The sequence below is a fragment of the Monodelphis domestica genome, chromosome 4 (genome assembly GCF_027887165.1).
Source record: "Monodelphis domestica isolate mMonDom1 chromosome 4, mMonDom1.pri, whole genome shotgun sequence".
Taxonomy (NCBI): domain Eukaryota; kingdom Metazoa; phylum Chordata; class Mammalia; order Didelphimorphia; family Didelphidae; genus Monodelphis; species Monodelphis domestica.
In genome coordinates this window covers 331,610,177-331,627,881 of record NC_077230.1, presented here as the reverse complement: position 1 = coordinate 331,627,881, position 17,705 = coordinate 331,610,177, and the positions used below count along the sequence as shown (strand labels likewise).

The window sequence follows — 17,705 nt, the reverse complement described above, 5'->3', positions numbered from 1 at the left end:
CCTAGATTCTCCCCAGTGAAACAACTGTTCCAAATTAATTTTATTTTTATCAGCAGGAAGGAAACAGATTTGAAGCTGATATAATTAAATGAATTTGCTTTCCTTCCCCTCAAAATGTTGTATTTCCTATTCTATGTCTGCCACTGAATATGCTTATCCTCTTTAGCATCCCGTATTTGAATATCCTAGAATTTTAGAGCTGAAAACTGGCTTTGAACACAGAATGTTAGAGCTCTAAGGGACCCCGGAATACAGGTTAGAAGTAGGCAAAATATTAGGGAACAGAATGTATCTAAGTGGCCATGGAACATAAATGGTTTGATGTGGAAAGGATATCAGAACATTAGAGCTGGAACAGGGACACTGAACACAGAATATTAGGAAAAGAAGCAGAATTAAAACAGAGAACTTCAGGAGCAGAAGTGCCCATGGAGCATAGCGACTTCAAAAACAGCATATACAATCAGAATAGAATGATAGGGATAGAGGGGACTTTTGAGATCATCTAGTCTACTTAATTTTAGAGCTGAGGGCAGCTAGATGGTGTAGTCAGGAAGACTTGAGTTTAAATCCAGCCTCATATACATACAAGCTGTATAACCCTGGACGAATCATTTAACCCTGTTTGCCTCAGTTTCCTCATCTGTAAAATGAGCTGGAGAAGGAAACAGCAAACCACTTCAGGATCTTTGCCAAGAAAACCCCAAATAGGGTCATAAAGAGTCAGACATGACTGAAACGACTAAACAACAACAGAAATGAAGAAACAGAGACCCAAGAAGCAACAACTTGAACAAGATTATGTAGTTAGTGGCAGACCCAGTTCCTATGCCATTCTAGAAGGCAGCACACTAAAGTTCAAACAACAGTGGATTTGCTGCCAGAGATCCAGATTCAAATTCCATCTTTGCCAGTTACTGCCTGTGTGTCTTTGGGCAAGTCCCTTGCCTTTTCTGGACCTCCTTTTTCTCATCTGTAAAATGGGGGTCTAGTTGGGCTTAGTTCTAAATCAATAATTCTATGAATACAATTTTCCTGGCTTGTGCAACAATACTTTTCTTCCTACTACATCATTCTACTTAATGAATGTTTCTGTGAAATGTAGTGCATACACAGATGGACAGCACCATGTGTGTATGTGTCTGTGTGCATATGTGTCTAGATAACATACATTGAGGTGTTTCTGAGATTGTCAACAAGCCAGAATTTAATCTATTCAAATAGGAGTATTTGGCAAAAGCTGTAAACAGAAGCTTCTGATGATATTAGTGAAGTTTCTCATGCCATCCTGCCTGCTAACTTGTCCAAATGGTCTGGGTAAGAATATGAATTAAACAAAGGGCAGGGATAATTGGCAATGAAGCCAGCCTAGGGGAGAGGCCTGGTTGCCTGCTACAAGGATCTGTGGGAGGTCATGTTTTATTTAATATCCATACTGAAGAATCTCCTCATCTGAAAGAGGGGAATAGCACACCCAGGGAAATTTACAGCTGCCATTAAGTGTGGCACAGGGGAGGTAAGGGGAGAGGAATAATTAAATCCCATCAAGGGGATTTAAAATAAAGGATGAAGAGGAGAGGAGAGGCACCTTGTAATGTAATACATCCATGGAAAAGAACCTGAAATGGATATCCAGCAGATGGGAGAAATCTAGGCAGCACATATGCTGAAAGACAGCTAAGAATGATGCTCAGACAGCAAAATGCTGTGGGGTTTGCAACATAACCCAGATTGAATGAAAAGCCAATACTTTATATTAGGGCTATACTCGAAGACTCAGGGTCGGAAGATGAAGGGCCAGAAATCTTGCTGAGTATGTGTCAGAAATACTAAGTCTGTTTGATATTCAAAGATGCTAATAGGGAGAAGCAAAGCAAATGCACAATAAATTTAAAGAAACACACATTTGAATTCATAGATGTAAGAAAATAACAACTCATATCCATAGAGAAATGTATCTCATCAAGTTCTTTTCCCCTATAACTTCTTGAGGTTTATAGGACAAATATTATCCCCATTTTAGAGTTGATGTAACTGAGGCTCAGATTAGTTTAAGTGACTTGCCTATGGCATTACTGGCTAGTGAACAAGAGAGGCAGAACTCATGCAGCCATTTAAAAAAATGTAACAATTCAGATTTTAATCCATTGAAATAAGAGTATTAAGGAAAAGTTGTGCAGAGCCCATTCACAGCTTTTGAATCCAAATCCAGTGTCTTCTCCATTATACCAATTGTTTGGCCTTCATTTCTAAAGATGACACAAAAGTGATGTCCTGACATGTACACGAATTTGATTTAAATGAGGCAGAGGTGCATCAGGTTAATTGGCTTCACTCTCTCTTCCAGAGTCATTAAGATCCAATGGCAAGACAAAAGTCAGGGTGACTGGTAATGGCATGAGATGCAATGGGTAACACTGGAGACTTCCATGCTGGAACAAGCTCTAGGAACTCCACAGTAATACTTTATCTGCCTTCATGGTTGCTGGAACAAACTGTTCTCATCTGCTCATTCCACTGGGTGAATTGCTTGAGTAGACACCCCCTAATTCATTGATTGGTTTGTGGCCTATCGGCTACCCTCGACTTGGCTTATCCCATCTGCCAAGATGGTTTACAGGGGTGTAGCAGTTTTGCATGCTCCAGCATCTTGGAGTCATAAGTGAGAGTAGAGTGCCAGGTGGATGTGGAAGAACAGCCCTGAAAAAGACTCAGCAATCCCTCACACCTCAGGTGCTAGTTCTCCTTGAACACTCACACATCCCATTCCCAATACCGCGACACCAATACTCTCTGGAATGGTAAGATGGCCTCAGTGAGTGGACATGAGAGAAGATGATTTTGGGTTTAGAGTAGAGGAGCTCTCTAACTCAAAGAGAAAAAGGATTGTTTTATGACATCAAGTTGATAGCTTAATTGGGTGGTTGAAGTTATGTTCCATTAATCATTTAAAAGCTGAGAACCAACTGGAAAGGAGTAAGAATGTTTTTAAGGTGACAAAAGTAGTCAGCACTCACTCATGTAAAGGAAGCAAAAGAAAATAGTATGAACGTCATTAGTTAAACAGAAAAGCAAGCTTCCTTACAGTCAATTTTGTTATACTTAGGTAAAGGGATAGGGACTAGCCTGGTGATTGCCCTGGGGACAGGAACTCCCAGATAAGTAAACTCCCTGGACAGATAGGGATCAGAACCTTTTGGGTAATTATAGTCTTATGGGTCTGCCTGGGGCCCAGAGAAATGAAGGGACTAGTTATGGACAATATATGGACTTGAACCTAGTTTTTCCTGGCTCCAAAATATGTTTTCTATCTAATGTGCCTTGTGGCACCTCCTTTATTCAGGAACATATATCATGTGGATATGAATTAATATGGAAATTAATATTTTTTTAAACAAGAAAATAACCAGAGCTGAACATAAGTAGAATGAGGAACATTGGGAAGTAATGGAATTCCCCTTCATCGAAGGTCTTTAAGGAAAGTCTGGCTTACCACTTTTGGGTGATATTAGTGAGGGTATTCCTTTGTAAATATGCTAGACTAAATGATGCATTTCACTTCTGAGATTCTGTGATTCTAAGAAAATTCAAGGAGAGAATCCCTTAGGGATTCCAAGCTGGGGAATGAGTGGAATGGAAGGCATCTAGCCTGAATATGGGTTCTACTATACTGAAGTCTCTGTAATGACAATTTAGGCTTTCATTAAAGCATCTCTTGGTGATGGCAGAGAGATCTCCATTAGCATGTTATAATTATTTTATCACTTCCCAGTTGATGAAGGCCAATTGGATTCAAAAGGCAAATTTTACCGTCTTTGCCACTCTATCTTCCATTCTGGACCTGGGATTTCTAGTCATAGTTACCCTATAATTCAATTTAATTCAGCAAACATTAAACACCTATTATGCACAGAATGCTGTGCGGAGTTCTGAGGTATTCAATCAATGAACAAATATGTATTATGTACCTACAATGCACCAAGTATTATGCTAAACTGCTGCAGATTTATATTTAAGGAGTGAAAGAATGCACCAAAATGTAACAGTCTCTGACTTCAAGAAGCTTACACTTCACTTGCAGAGTTCATAAATACACATGATGCATTAATTCCCTATTTAAAAATCATATATTATTTATAAGCGAAAATGCTGAAAAACCTTTGCTTCTATTATAATAGAACTGAACTTGCTATTGAAAAGGACATTAATTAATAACTTGTGTTTACATAGAGATTTGCAGTCTTATGACTTCAAGTCTAGTGACCTTTCCATTACACTGACACTGTCTCTCCAAATAAAAGATAATTGGTACTCTGACTCCGCAATATAAGTGTTTGGAAAAGCAGCACCATGTAATGAATGGATTATTGGACTCGAGGGGAGGAAGCCTGAGCTCCAAAAGCAGCTCTCTCCTGTGCTAGTTTTGTGAAGACCTGGAAGTCATTTTAAAATTTAAAAAGAAAAAACCAAATAACAGTTTCTTCATCTATTAAAATGGGGATAATGATTCTTGAAAGACTCACTTCTTAGAGTTCTTATAACAAGCACTTTGTCATCTGGTAAATGATAGGTACAGATTACAATAGCTTGGTATTTATTTAAGACATTTAAAAATATGCCATCCTGTCCAATTCTCCTTAAAACAACCCTGTGAGGCATATACATAATAGTTACTATAATCTTTGCTTTACAGACAAAGAAGCAGTTTAAATGACTTGCTTAGGGAACTCTTAGTTGTCTAAGGCAGCATTTGAATCCAGATTTCTTCTCCTTTTTTGTTCACTGTCCTCCTTTACAGAATATTTGCTACTTCTCAGTTAAGTAGTAGTTAAACTCTGATATGGCATGAACCTCAGGGTCATTTAGGTCAATCTATACCTGGCAAAGAATCTCTTTGACAACAAACCCAGAAGTGGTTCCTTAGCCTAATCTGGGTCACAGAATAGCAGCATGGCATAATTTCCTTGGAGTCCCAACATTGATTATATGTATCCTCAGGTAATAACCAAACCAGCAAATAATAATTATAGCTAGCATTTAGATATCATTTTAAAAGGTTACAAAATAATTTGTAAATATTTTCTCATCTTATCAACACAACAAGCCTGGGGGCTATCCTGATTTTATAGGTGAGAAAACTGAGGCAAAAACAGGGTAAGTGACCTTTCTAGAGTCACAAAGTAAGTTAAGAGTCCTTAACAAAAACAGGGTAAGAGACCTTTCTAGAGTCACAAAGTAAGTTAAGAGTCCTTAACAAAAACAGGGTAAGAGACCTTTCTAGAGTCACAAAGCAAGTTAAGAGCAAGATTTGAACTCAGAATGTCCTGACTCCATGGCTAGTTCTCTATCTTCTGTGTTACCTTCCTGACTCAAATATCTATTAGATAACCACTGTGCCCCAAACACTCTGCTAAGAATTAGGGGAGATACAAATTATAGTTGAGACAGAATCCCTTGCCTCCACAGAGGACAGAGTCTACTAGGAAAATATGAAAGCTATAACCAGAACACTACCTGAGCAAATTCAAAATATGCAAAACAAATTATTTTGGGAGGTCTAAATGGGATGGTTTTTATTTATTAGGGAATCAAGGAAGACTTCATGGAGAAGGTGGCAATCAAGTTAACCTTGGCTAAATATGAATTCAAAAGATAAAAATGGGGGGCAGAGGGCACCGTGGGCACCAGCATCAGAGAAGGCAGTGTGAGCAAAGTATTAGGGCAGGGAGAGTGAAATACCATTCAAGGAGCAGAGAATAGTCTGGATCACAATAGCATAGAGACCATAGGAGAAATAACTGCATTATGGAATCTTGGGAGTTACATGTGATAAAGTTGGAAAGTTAAATTGGTCAAATAACTTCATATCTCTAAATTACAGATTCCACATGGGTTAAATGAGACTATATTATTTCTCTTTGGGTTACTGGAGGAAGGTAGTAATAATGATGACTAATATTTATTCCTAAAGCAATTATGTTCCAGACAAGGGCAGATAGATGGTGCAGTGAGTCCTGAGCCTAGAGTTAGTAAGACTCATCTTTCTGAGTTCAAATCTAACCTCAGATATTTACTAACTGTGTAACCTTGACCAAATCACATAACCCCATTTGCCTTAGTCTGTTTTGTAAAATGATTTGGAGAAGGAAATGGCAAACCACTCTAGTATCTTTACCAAGAAAACCCCAACAAGGTCACAAAGATTTAGGTATGACTCAACAATAACAACACCACATATTGCAGACACTGTGCTAGGTGCTTTTAAAATATTATATATATATATATATATATAATATACATACTTTAATCCCCCCCAAATAAACGCTGATAGGGAGGTACTGATATTATCCCCATTTTAGAGATGAGGTAGTTGAAGCAAAGAGCAGTTAAGTGAGTTGCTCGGGCTTCAGATAGCTTGTAAGTATCTCAGGCTGGAATTGAACTCAGGTCTTCTTGGCTACAGACGCAGTGCTCTGTGCACCATGGTGCCACTTAGCTGTTTCCTACTTGCAAACTATAAATATTCACTATATAAATATATCAAAATTTCCTATTTCTTGAAGAATCTAACACAGTGTTCTACACATAACAGACATTTAATCCATGTTTGCTACTTTTATTTTGTCTGAAATTTAACCGAACTGCTAGGAAAAAGCAGAAATGTTGACAGCAAAAGATCAGTAGGAGGAATTATTGAGTCTAGACTGTGGATGGCAGGCAGAGAAAAGCAGGACCTCCCCAGGGCTCATTAGATGCCTTTGGAGAACCTTCAGAGCAGAGAATAATAGATACACCACTGGAAAAGACCTCAGAGGCAGTCTAGTCTAGTCTATGTATTTTACAGGTGAAGAAACAGAGGCTCAGGAATGTTAAGGTCCCACAATTAGAGTCCCTCAAACCCTTCCCTCCCAGATCCTCTCTTCCAAGTAAAGATAACTATTATTAAGTTTGGGTCTGTTCTGATTCTAGTCAGATAGCTTAAAATTCTTTGGGAAATTCATTTTCATGAACATTCATAAAGTACATGTGTAAATATATGTATACGTATGTATTAGAGTCATTATCTTTATTTGACAGATGGGGAAACAGAGGCTTAGAAAATAACACTAAATGGCTTTTCCAAGGTTAGTTAGTGAAAAGCAGTGTGAGGTCTTGAGTCTAAATCTTCAAAGACCAATTCCAAGGCTACTTTCCCCCATGTCATTCTGCCCCAGCTATTCTCCATCTTTAGAGTTTTTTTGACTTCCTAAAACATGCCACAATTACAGCTAGTACAAACATAACTATTTCTAGGAACAGGAAGCTTTATAACTCTCAGTATCTTAGCCTCATTCTGGAAGAGGATATGAGAGAGAGAACATGGGATGCATCTTTTCTGAACGAGTTGTTTTCAAGAAATCCTGAGAATACTCAATAATGATTTTTGCAAAATGGAATTTAATGGATAAGTCAATGGATGCTTTAGGAGTGTTGACTTGTTCATCATAGAATGGCAAAGTTTGAAAGAATCTTAGAGATCATGTAGACCCAGACTTTTAGTTTATAGATAAGAAATGCAGAGCTATAAAAAGTAAAGATACTTATCCAATTATACAGCTCTGCTATTGTAGAATTAAAAAAGTTCATTTGAACTCAGACACTTCCTATTTAAGTGACCTTGGGCCAGTCACTTAAATCCAATTGTCTAGACCTTATCATTCTTCTGCCCAGAAACTGATACGTAGTATTGACTCTAAGACAGAAGGTAAGGGTTTAAAAATATGTCTTGGTTATCCTTCTATAATGATCATCAGTTCATTTTCAACCTACTACCCCCATTCCTACTCTTCCCCTACTAGTTTGGGAACTCTGTTCATCATTCCTCACAGTTTAAGTAGGAAAACCCTAAATAGTTGTGTAGTGCTTCTATCAACAAAGAACAAATTTCTCTTTGGCTTTCCATTCAGTGATTTGGATTTTTCCTGAAACCCCTGACTCCTAATAGGTTTTGCTTAAAAAAAATCACTTCAATGGGAGAAGGATCAGAAAAATCAGGGTTAGAAAACACAGAGGACATTGGAGACCCCATGAATCTTTCATATGGACAAGAATTACTATGCAGGTCTCATGATCAGAGATTTAAAGTTGGAAGGGGCCACAATGATCATAGAGTCCCTCCCACATCTTCATTTTAAGGATGAGAAAACTGAGATTTGGAGAAAAGATAAATGACTTTTTTTAATAGCCACTAAGGCATAGAGTAAGTATAGCTGTGTAGTTGGAATTAGGAAGTGGAGAGTTCAAATGCAGTCTTAGCAACTTGCTAGCTGTGTGGCTGGGAAAATCACTTGACATCTCTTTGCCTCAGTTTCTTCATCCATAAAATAGAGATAATAAAAGCACCTTCCTTTCAGGGTTATTGTGAAGAAAAGACGAGGCACTATTTATAAAGTGCTTTATCATTTTATTTGATTTTTTAATTTTTCATTTAATTAATTAATTTAGAATATTTTGCCATGGTTACATGATTCATGTTGTTCTTTCCCTCCCCCTCCCATAGCCAATGAGCATCTTCACTGGGTTTTACATGTATCATTGATCAAGACCTATTTTCATATTATTAATGTTTGCAATAGAGTGATGATTTAGAGTCTACATTCCCAATCATATCCCCATCGAACCATGTGACCAATCATATTTTTCTTCTTCTGTATTTCTGCTCCCACAGTTCTTTATCTGGATGTGGATAGCGTTCTTTCTCATAAGTCCTTCAGAATTGTCTAAAGTGTTTTATATTAAAAACATTCTTCTAAGGATAATTGTTATAAATTCTAGGTATTGACCATGGTCACAAAGCTGGTAAATGTGATTTGAAACAACTTCCTCTTGACTACAGGTGTACTCAACTCATACTATACCACACTATCTTGTAACTGTAGGCAATCTAATGCTGTGTTTCTCAGACATTGTAAGGAGGGGGAAAACAAATGCTCATGAACTTCTCACCTCAACTGGTTGTCTTTGGGTCTGTCTTGCACTGTGACCAGTCCTGACAGCTGTAAGACCTTACAACTTCAAAATCCCAGCAATCGTCCGAGCAGACCATCTGCCTGCTGATAACTGGGAGGGAAATGGAGCCATTTCTTGGTTATGCTAAATGCTACCCTGCCCCTCTCTCATGAGGTCCAAGTGAAAGTGCACATCTGAAAACCACCCCCAAATCACTCTAATAGCTGTGGTTTCCTAAAAATAGAAAGCCAGATGTCTACTCCACAATAAATACCAATCTGCAGCTCACAAGGGGAGAATTCAAGTCCAGAAACATTTATTAAGTCTCATGTTTGGCATGGCCTCTTTCCCTCCGGACTCATGGAAGATATCCCCATTTTTAGAAATGTTGGGATAGAGATTTTAGGTTCAATTCTGGCAACGTGCTTATAGTGTTCTGGTTACACTTACTTTTGAAAATAAATTTCTTCTGCATTTGTTTCAGTGTGCTAGGGAGAAAGCAGATGAGCATTTATCAGAAAGAGGATAAACATATCTAGAGTGACCCAAAGGAATGAAAATAGGACTGAGGAGACCAGGATTCTAGTTCAAGCGTTCTATTTAATAGATATGTGTGACCTTGGACAAGTAATTTCATCTCTTGGTCTCAATTTCATCATATATAACATAAAAGAATTGGAATCAAGAGGAAGTGATTTCAAATCACATTTAACAACTTTCTGAACATGGTCAATTTACTTGGCCTCAATTTCATCATATGTAAAATAAAAGCATCTAAATTCTTTGCCAGTTGTGAACTTTAAAACTACTCCACCACAGTCTTTTGCAAAAATGAATAATATGGAAATAAGTTTCAACTGATAACATTTGTATAACCCAATGGAATTGCATGTCAGTTCTGCAAGGGGGGAGAGAAAAGGGGAAGGAAAGAAATATATCATATACCTATGGAAAAATAACCTAATAAATAAAAATTTAAAAAATAATTTTTTTGCCATCCCATAGTAGAATTTATTGGGTTCTAAAATATCCTTAAATAAGCAGTGTTTATTGGGAAGCAGATAGAATTGGTGATTTGGGAGAAAAAGTAAGGCACTTGAGTGAATTTAATTTAAATCATACCCCCTTGTTCCAGCAGTCTCACCTCATTAGGTAAGATGCCACCGAGTCATGCGACTGAGTTGTCATTCTTGGCCAGCAGAAGTCCCCATAGGTGACATGTCAAATTTAGGATGGTGACATGGACTAAAGTAAAGCCAGTCCAATTAGAGACTCCAAGGAGAAGGAGGAAAATGGGCTTTATAAGCCGGCAGAGAGAAGCACAGCTTGCACTTTTCTTCTTGGATAGGAGTGGCTAGCTCTTTCCTTGGCCAAAGCCCACAGGGGCAATATTAACCTGCCATTGCTGTTTCTGAGGGCCCCAGCTTGGGCTCTCTTTGGTCTGTGACTCACTTTCTGTCCTCTTTGGACTGTTTATCACCTTAGCAGGTCCTGATGGCTGGGAGAGACCACTGGCAAGAGGCTGCTCATAGGGGCTTAGGCTGGAAACAAGGAAAAAATGGCACAGCTTGGAGACTTTTTTTTTTTACTTAGGGTGACCAGATAATCTTTCTCTCTCTAACTCTCTCCAAATTTTACTAATAAATAATTATAAATTAATATATAGTCTCTAAGAGATTTTTCATTATAAAACACTTCTGTTCCAAAATATTTGCCACCTGACGTTGCCAGAAATTCCTCTATTAAAATCATTTGGATTAAGGAATACTAATAAAGAATGTCAAACCCAAGCTATTATTAGCTTACACCTCAGTGTGAGTATGAGTAACTTTATGAGAATCCTTGAAACTTGACAGATAAGATAAGTGGCTTCAGTAGAAATAGGCACACAACATTGATTTTGATTGGCATTTGAGGAAAAGTAGAGAGTGATCAAGAACTAGCAGACCAAGGTGCCACACTGATATGAGAAACCCTGGGAGACTGATGGAGAATACCAAGAATGACTAGAGAGGTGAAAAGCAGGTTGGATAATAAGAAAGATATGTATTTTCCATCTCCAGAGAAAGAACCAATAAATATAAATAAGCAAGACATAGTTTTAAAGAGAGATATTTCTTTTTATCAGAAATTGACTTCTTTAGTGCAGGGAGGGGAAGGTGGGAGGGAGATACCTGGGACTTTTAATGTAAAAAACAAATTTAAAAATTAAAAAAGAAACTGATTAAATACCTACTATATCCAGGGCATGCATACATATATAGGTACATTTGAGAAAGAGAGAGAAGAGAGACAGAGACAGAGAGATAATGAGAGAGAGAGAGAGAGAGAGAGAGAGAGAGAGAGAGAGAGAGAGAGAGAGAGAGAGAGAGAGAAAGAGAGAGAGAGAGAGAGAGAAAGAGAGAGAGAGAGAGAGAAAGAGAGAGGAGAGAGAGAGAGAGAAAGAGAGAGAGAGAGAGAGAGAGAGAGAGAGAGAGAGAGAGAGAGAGAGAGAGAGAGAGAGAGAGAGAGAGAGAGAGATGTGGTCCAAGGTCCCTTTCAGTTCTAGTATTAGAACCTATGGCCTTGATGAAATATAGGAAAATAACCTACTTCTAATCTGTTAATAAAGCACTTAAGTCATTGCAGAATGTTATATTTGAAGGATGTGGGACAACAGCCTTGCTTATTTATGAAGAACAGCCATTTGGGCTGGTTGAGGAGAATTCATCTAATGAAGCAAGTGAATGGGACTCAGATAATTTTAATATTTTCTAAAATGTAAAGTAAAACTATATATGACCTCCACTTCACGGTGGCATGGAGCTGATTCTGGGCTTTTGAATACTTACATGTAGCACAATAGTTCTGACAGATTTTTCTGGAAAGAAAGATTTGTATTAAGTGACTGATAAGAGACTATATTATATGATGACCAGCTACAGTGAGGCTTATCAATAGTGTTTGTTTCTAGGGGCAGTTAGGTAGCACAGTGGATAGAAAGAGAGCCAGGCTAGGAGTTGGGAGGACCTGAACTTAAATTTGCACTCAGATACTTCCTAGCTGTGTGGCCCTGGGAAAGTCACTTAACCCCAATTGCCTAGCCCTTGCCCTTCTGTTTTAGAATTGATATTAAGACAGAAGGCAAAGGTTTAAAGAATAGTCTGTTTCTAGGTGACAAATTGTTCACCATAGGAACAGAAAGGCAGTGTGATACAGTGGGGAGGCCACTAGATTTGGAGTCAGGAAGGCCTGAATTCATCCTAATTCAGACATATGCTAGCTGTGTGACTTTAGAGCAGTCACTTAATGTCTCTGTGCATCAAATTATTCATTTATAAAATGAAAGTGTTGGAATCCATGGTCTCCAAGATCACTTTTGGTTTGAAATCTATAATTCTCTGAGCCCAGGAACTAAAGATAAAATTTCTACAAAGTCCACTGTTACTAGATGATCAGAAAATTAAAGGTAAGGTCCTTATTAAGATCTATTTAGAGTAATATTTCGCTTTCAACTTAAAAGTACATCAAACATTTATGGTGACTGAGAGCAATTAGAGCAGAGGATGGAAGTGGCTTCCACTGCTATTGTTCTCCTCAGGAATATGAGGATTCTACATGCTCTGTTGGTACACATTTGTTGCCCTCATACATAACCCAGAGCCCAGATTTCAGAGAAATGCAAATCCGATTCGCACTGCAGATGAACAATGACACCATCAAACTATGGTTTCTTGTCTGAGAATAAAATATGCCACCTCAGCAGAACCTTGCTACGCAAAACAGGTTACCAAGGGCTCCAGTGTTTAAAAAAGAAACACGGGAAGAATGGAAGGTCACTTTTTTAATAAGGAAAGTAGTAAATTGAGGTGGGGGGGGGGAGAAAGAGCAAGTGAACAAGCATTTATTATGTCTATTATATGCCAAACACTGTGCTAAATTCTTAACAGATATCTTCACATTTGATCCTCATGACCTTGAGTGGTAGATACTATGATCCTCTTTTTCCATCAGAGGAAATCAAGGCAGATTAGACCTCCATGGACTTGCCCAAGATCACATAGCTACTGTATGAGACTGGATTTGAATTCAGGTCTTCCTGACTCTAGGACCAGTTTCTATTCACTATGCCATCTAGGTGCCTATTTTAGGCAATATTGGCTATACCTATGCCTATATTTGCATACTTATAAGGTCAGAGAAATTAAATATGGGGAAAGTAAAGACTGGAGAGGATAGTGGGGATAATCCCCTGGATAATATGAGAGAGCATGTCATCAGTAGTTTATAAAGGAGAATTGCTTTTATCAAGTAGAAGGACTTTTGTGTGATAGAGCAGCAAAGACTCATTTCTTGCCACTTCAATTTTCGTCTCCTCAGCCGCTCCAAGTACCTAAACTGTCATCATTTTATATCTACCTTGAGGGGTTGAGGGCTGAAAAGGGGCAAAAGAGAGTAGAATGTTGGGGCATTGAAGTACATTAGGTAAAGGGAGTGGTATAGCTATGTTGGAGGCAAGCAGTGGGATGTGGTCCATCTTTCTATCCTTTGGGGTCAGGTCACAAATTCTTGGGGGTCATGTTATGGTCTCTATTTTGGAGATTACTGTTCTAAATCATTTCCAAGGTCACTTTTAACGCCAGCCTGGGACAGACGCATTGGCAACAGTCTACGGACAAATGAGTTGAAAATGTTAAAGGATACTCAAGGGGTACATTTCCCTCTCCCAAGACAGATACAAAGGCTGGCAGGTACTCAGAACAGTATCTAGATATAGAAATTGCTATATTTATACACTGACTGAACTGCCTATAACTAGTATTAAGTATCTCCACTGTTAAAATCATGATGTTTAGTGTTGAAATTGTGATGGCTTCCCAATAAAAGCATAGCTGGGAATTCTGGAACTTAGAGCAAATTAAGTAGTGATGATAGGGCATGGGCTGGGGTTGGGAAAGAGAGACAACCTAAACCTGGTGGATGTCACCACTGTCACTGAACTGATGTGTCCTGGTTGTTGGGAGTTTTCAAGCCCAGCAGCTTCAGCAGTGTTGGTGGCTTTTACAATGTTGTGGTAGTCTAAGAAGGAACCCCAGAAGAAGAAAATGACAGCAGGAGAACCCTCAGGAAGAAGCCTAGATCAACATTCACTCTCTACTGTCACAACCCTCCTAATAGCATTGAAGCTGGGAGACCCCACAGTTTCATAGTCCTTTGCTAGCCCCCTGACACCTGGCATATGACTGCTGCAAGTAGAGTGCCCTCCTAAGTGTCAGAGTCCTGGTGCATCGCTCTAATGATCTCTTGTTAGTTATGACCTTACTTTGCAAGAAGTAAGATTATTTAGAGTGAGAATGATGCAAAGAACTACCTTGGTCAAATATAGTCAGTATTTTCCCATTATCCACTGTGCTATAGTATATCAGGTTCCACTCGCTACTATTTTCTCTTCCCTACAATTACTTTGTACTCATTTTGTATATGTTATGCAAATACTTTTATGTATACATGTATACATGTTAACTGCCCCATTAGAATGCAAGGTCCTTGATGGTAGGGATTTATTTTTGTCTTTATATTCCCAATGCCAGGATTTTACATTTGTCTTTACTTTCCCAATGCTTAGTAGATTCTTTGACACATACTAAGTGCTTAATAAGACTGACTGAACAATATCAGAGGAACACAGGTTCTCCCAGTAGTGTCAGGTGCCTGCAGGTCACATATTAACTTAGGAAAACTAAGCACATTGGCTTACAAAAGCACAAATTAACATTATCTATGTTGTATTATAATTTTATTTATTTTGTTAAACATTTTCCAATCTAGCTCTGTATTATGCAGTTTTACTACCTGCTTGTAGGCTGTGGGCATTGAGTTTGACTCTTCTGCTCACCAATTTTCCCACCTCCCAACAAATATATACTTTATAAAGGAGAGATCTCAGGTCCAGGGAGTTTAAATCAGGTCAGACAGCTAATAAATAGTCAAATTCAATACCCTTTCCACTAAACCATTGTGCAACTAGGGTGATTGCTCCCTGTCCTGATACCAGTACTACGCCTACCTGGTGGCCAGAGGCATGTTTTCCCCAAATAAATCTGGCCCTGTTCTTTATCTCCTTGGGGATTAAGCATCATCTTTTTCTGCCTTAGTGAGCTCCCACTTGGTCTCTTAGTGTCATACCTGAGAGGTTGCGCAGGTAGATGGCACAGTAGCTAGAGTGCTAGCCCTAAAGTCAGTAAAACTCATCTTCCTGGGTTAATATCTGGCCTCAGACTAACTTTATAATACCAGGCAAGTCACTTAATCCTATTTATCTCAGTTTCCTCATCTGTCAAATGAGTTGGAGAAGGAAATGTCAAACCACTGCAGTATTTTTGCCAAGAAAACTCCAATGGGATCATGAAGAGTTGCGCACAACTGAACAATAACGGCACATCTGAGTTGGTACTTAGATCCTTCAAAGAATGGTGTACAATAGGTGATGTGTTCGACAAAGTCACCATCTTTATGGTAATGGTAATAAAATATAGCTAAGTAACAAAGATAACTACCTGGTGTAGTCGTCCTCAACAAGCATGTGCTTTGGAATTGGCGAGTACCTTCCGGGAGAGATGGGCGGCAGGGAAGATTTGTACTCTAAAGTGCCATTGTTGCCAGAGAGAATGTGATTTTCCATTGGTGGAGAATAAGCTGGTAGGAGAAAAGAAACGAAAATTTCATTTAGTTTAACTCAACATATGCTTCCTTAGATGCCAAGGGGGTATGCTAAAAATAGAAAGGTTCTAATGCTTGCTGAAGACAATGGCAGTCAAACAGGAATGTGGAGTTTATGGAGAGTTTGCATTTAATATATACAAGCAAATAATGACCTTTATGGTTGGCAACATATAATAACAGGGGTATTTACAAAGCAAGTTAGCATAATTAAAAGAAAAAAAAACAGTTAGAGGGGACAAGCAAGGCATTTTCAAGGCAATGATTAATATTCTATTGAAATGGAAATGTTAACTTTCTAATTGTAGATCTAGTCATTCTCTTCAAATGATTAATATCTAACCATCAAAAAACAAGATGCTATTGAGAGAAGGTCCATTCAGCCATTCAGCATGAAATTCTTTTACCCCCAAAATAGTATTTTTAGTCATGGAACACTACAGTCTCCAAAGATATAAAGTTAAGGATCAGCCCAAGGATAATGGAGAGAGACAGAAATTGTGGCTGTAGACAGTCTGCACTATTTAAAAATAAGGGATTAAAAATAAAGGAGAAGTGATATGTCATCAAAGAAATCAATGACTGAAAAAGAAGGTGAGCTGGTCACAAGTTTAAGAGTAAACTAGAATTGATGGGATAGCCCATGTTTAGAGTTAGAATTTTTTCACATTAAATAATGTATATTTATTAATTTGGGAACTCCTAACTCTTCAGTTTCTTCCATTTTTCAGCATAAAAGATATGACTCTGAGTCAAGACAGTGTAAACCAGTCAATTAATACCCATTTGATGAGCTACAACAAAATTTTCAACAAAGGTTCATCCTCTTGTAAGTTATTTAGGTAATCATGGAATTCATATGATCAAGTCACTATACTCTTATGAAATATTCTGAAACATCCCCTTCATTGCTTAATGATGCTCTATAAGCAGCTACCAATCTTGTCTATTTCACTAGGCTCCTTACTTCATGATTTCAGACACAGTTTTAGATAATATATTTACATCAAGAAAGGACATCAGATATCATTTTAAAGCCTGAAAATATAGGGATTATAGACTTTACTTGAACTCTAAAGATTCTCTGAGAGATTTACTAGTTATATGACCCTGATTAAGTCACTTGGAGATGAGCCTCAGTTTCCACATTTGTAAAATGGAGATAGAACCTACCTCACAGTAATACTGGTACTTATGATTTTGTTCCACCATTTAATTTTACAAATGATGAAACTGAGGCCAATGGATTTTTTTCATTTTAGTTTATTTTTCAATGAACATTCCTTTCCCCAACCTATCACCCCTCTGAATTTAACAGAAAAAGGAAAAATAAACAAATGAATGTAACTATTATTATCATAAAATAAAAAATTCCTACCTAATTCCTATCCAATATATATCTATATACATATATATTATTCTGCATGTTGAAACCTCTTTGAAAAGAAATAGGAAGCATGGTTCAATATCAGTTCTTTCCCTAGAGTTTATCTAACTTACCTGAGATCATATAGGTGAATGCTATAGTTGAGATTTGAATTCTGGACTTCTGTGTCTAAATCCAATAACCTTTCAACCATTCAATGCTGTCACATGATGCCTATTTCCCACAAACCTCTTAATATCTATATTTCTGAATTTTCTAGTCTCCATTCTGTTCTTACTTCCCCAATGTTAACCATGGATGATGTTCATGGAGTTACTCAAGGCATCATTGATTTTTATGTTTGTTTGCTTGTTTTTTGTAAATACTTTTTCTTTCAAGAATGTTTTCATTTCCTTAAGGACAACAGTTAAAAATTCATCCCTATTGGAAGATCCTAAGAAGGCAGATTATCTCTGTAATGGATGTACCACCTAAGGTAAAGTGGGGTTCAACTTCATTCTTGTTAAAGAATCACATAGAGTTTGGAAGTAGTTATGAAATCCTCATTTTAAAAAAAGAACAGTATCTGATTTAATGGGCAGATTAACAAATTAGCCAACCTTTAAATTTTTCTCTAGAGAGCTATCTAAGA

At 37.8% G+C, this 17,705-nt stretch overlaps 1 protein-coding gene across 46 annotated transcripts in view; it reads right to left on the bottom strand.

Moving 5' to 3' along the window:
* Window positions 1-17,705, bottom strand: part of DLG2 (discs large MAGUK scaffold protein 2) — a 2,177,398-nt gene that overhangs the window by 645,125 nt on the left and 1,514,568 nt on the right. For all 46 annotated transcript variants that reach the window (XM_056825173.1, XM_056825188.1, XM_056825175.1 and 43 more), the window contains one exon: window positions 15,525-15,663. In XM_056825173.1, coding sequence (XP_056681151.1) covers window positions 15,525-15,663 — 139 coding nt within the window. The remainder of the gene's footprint in view (window positions 1-15,524; window positions 15,664-17,705) is intronic.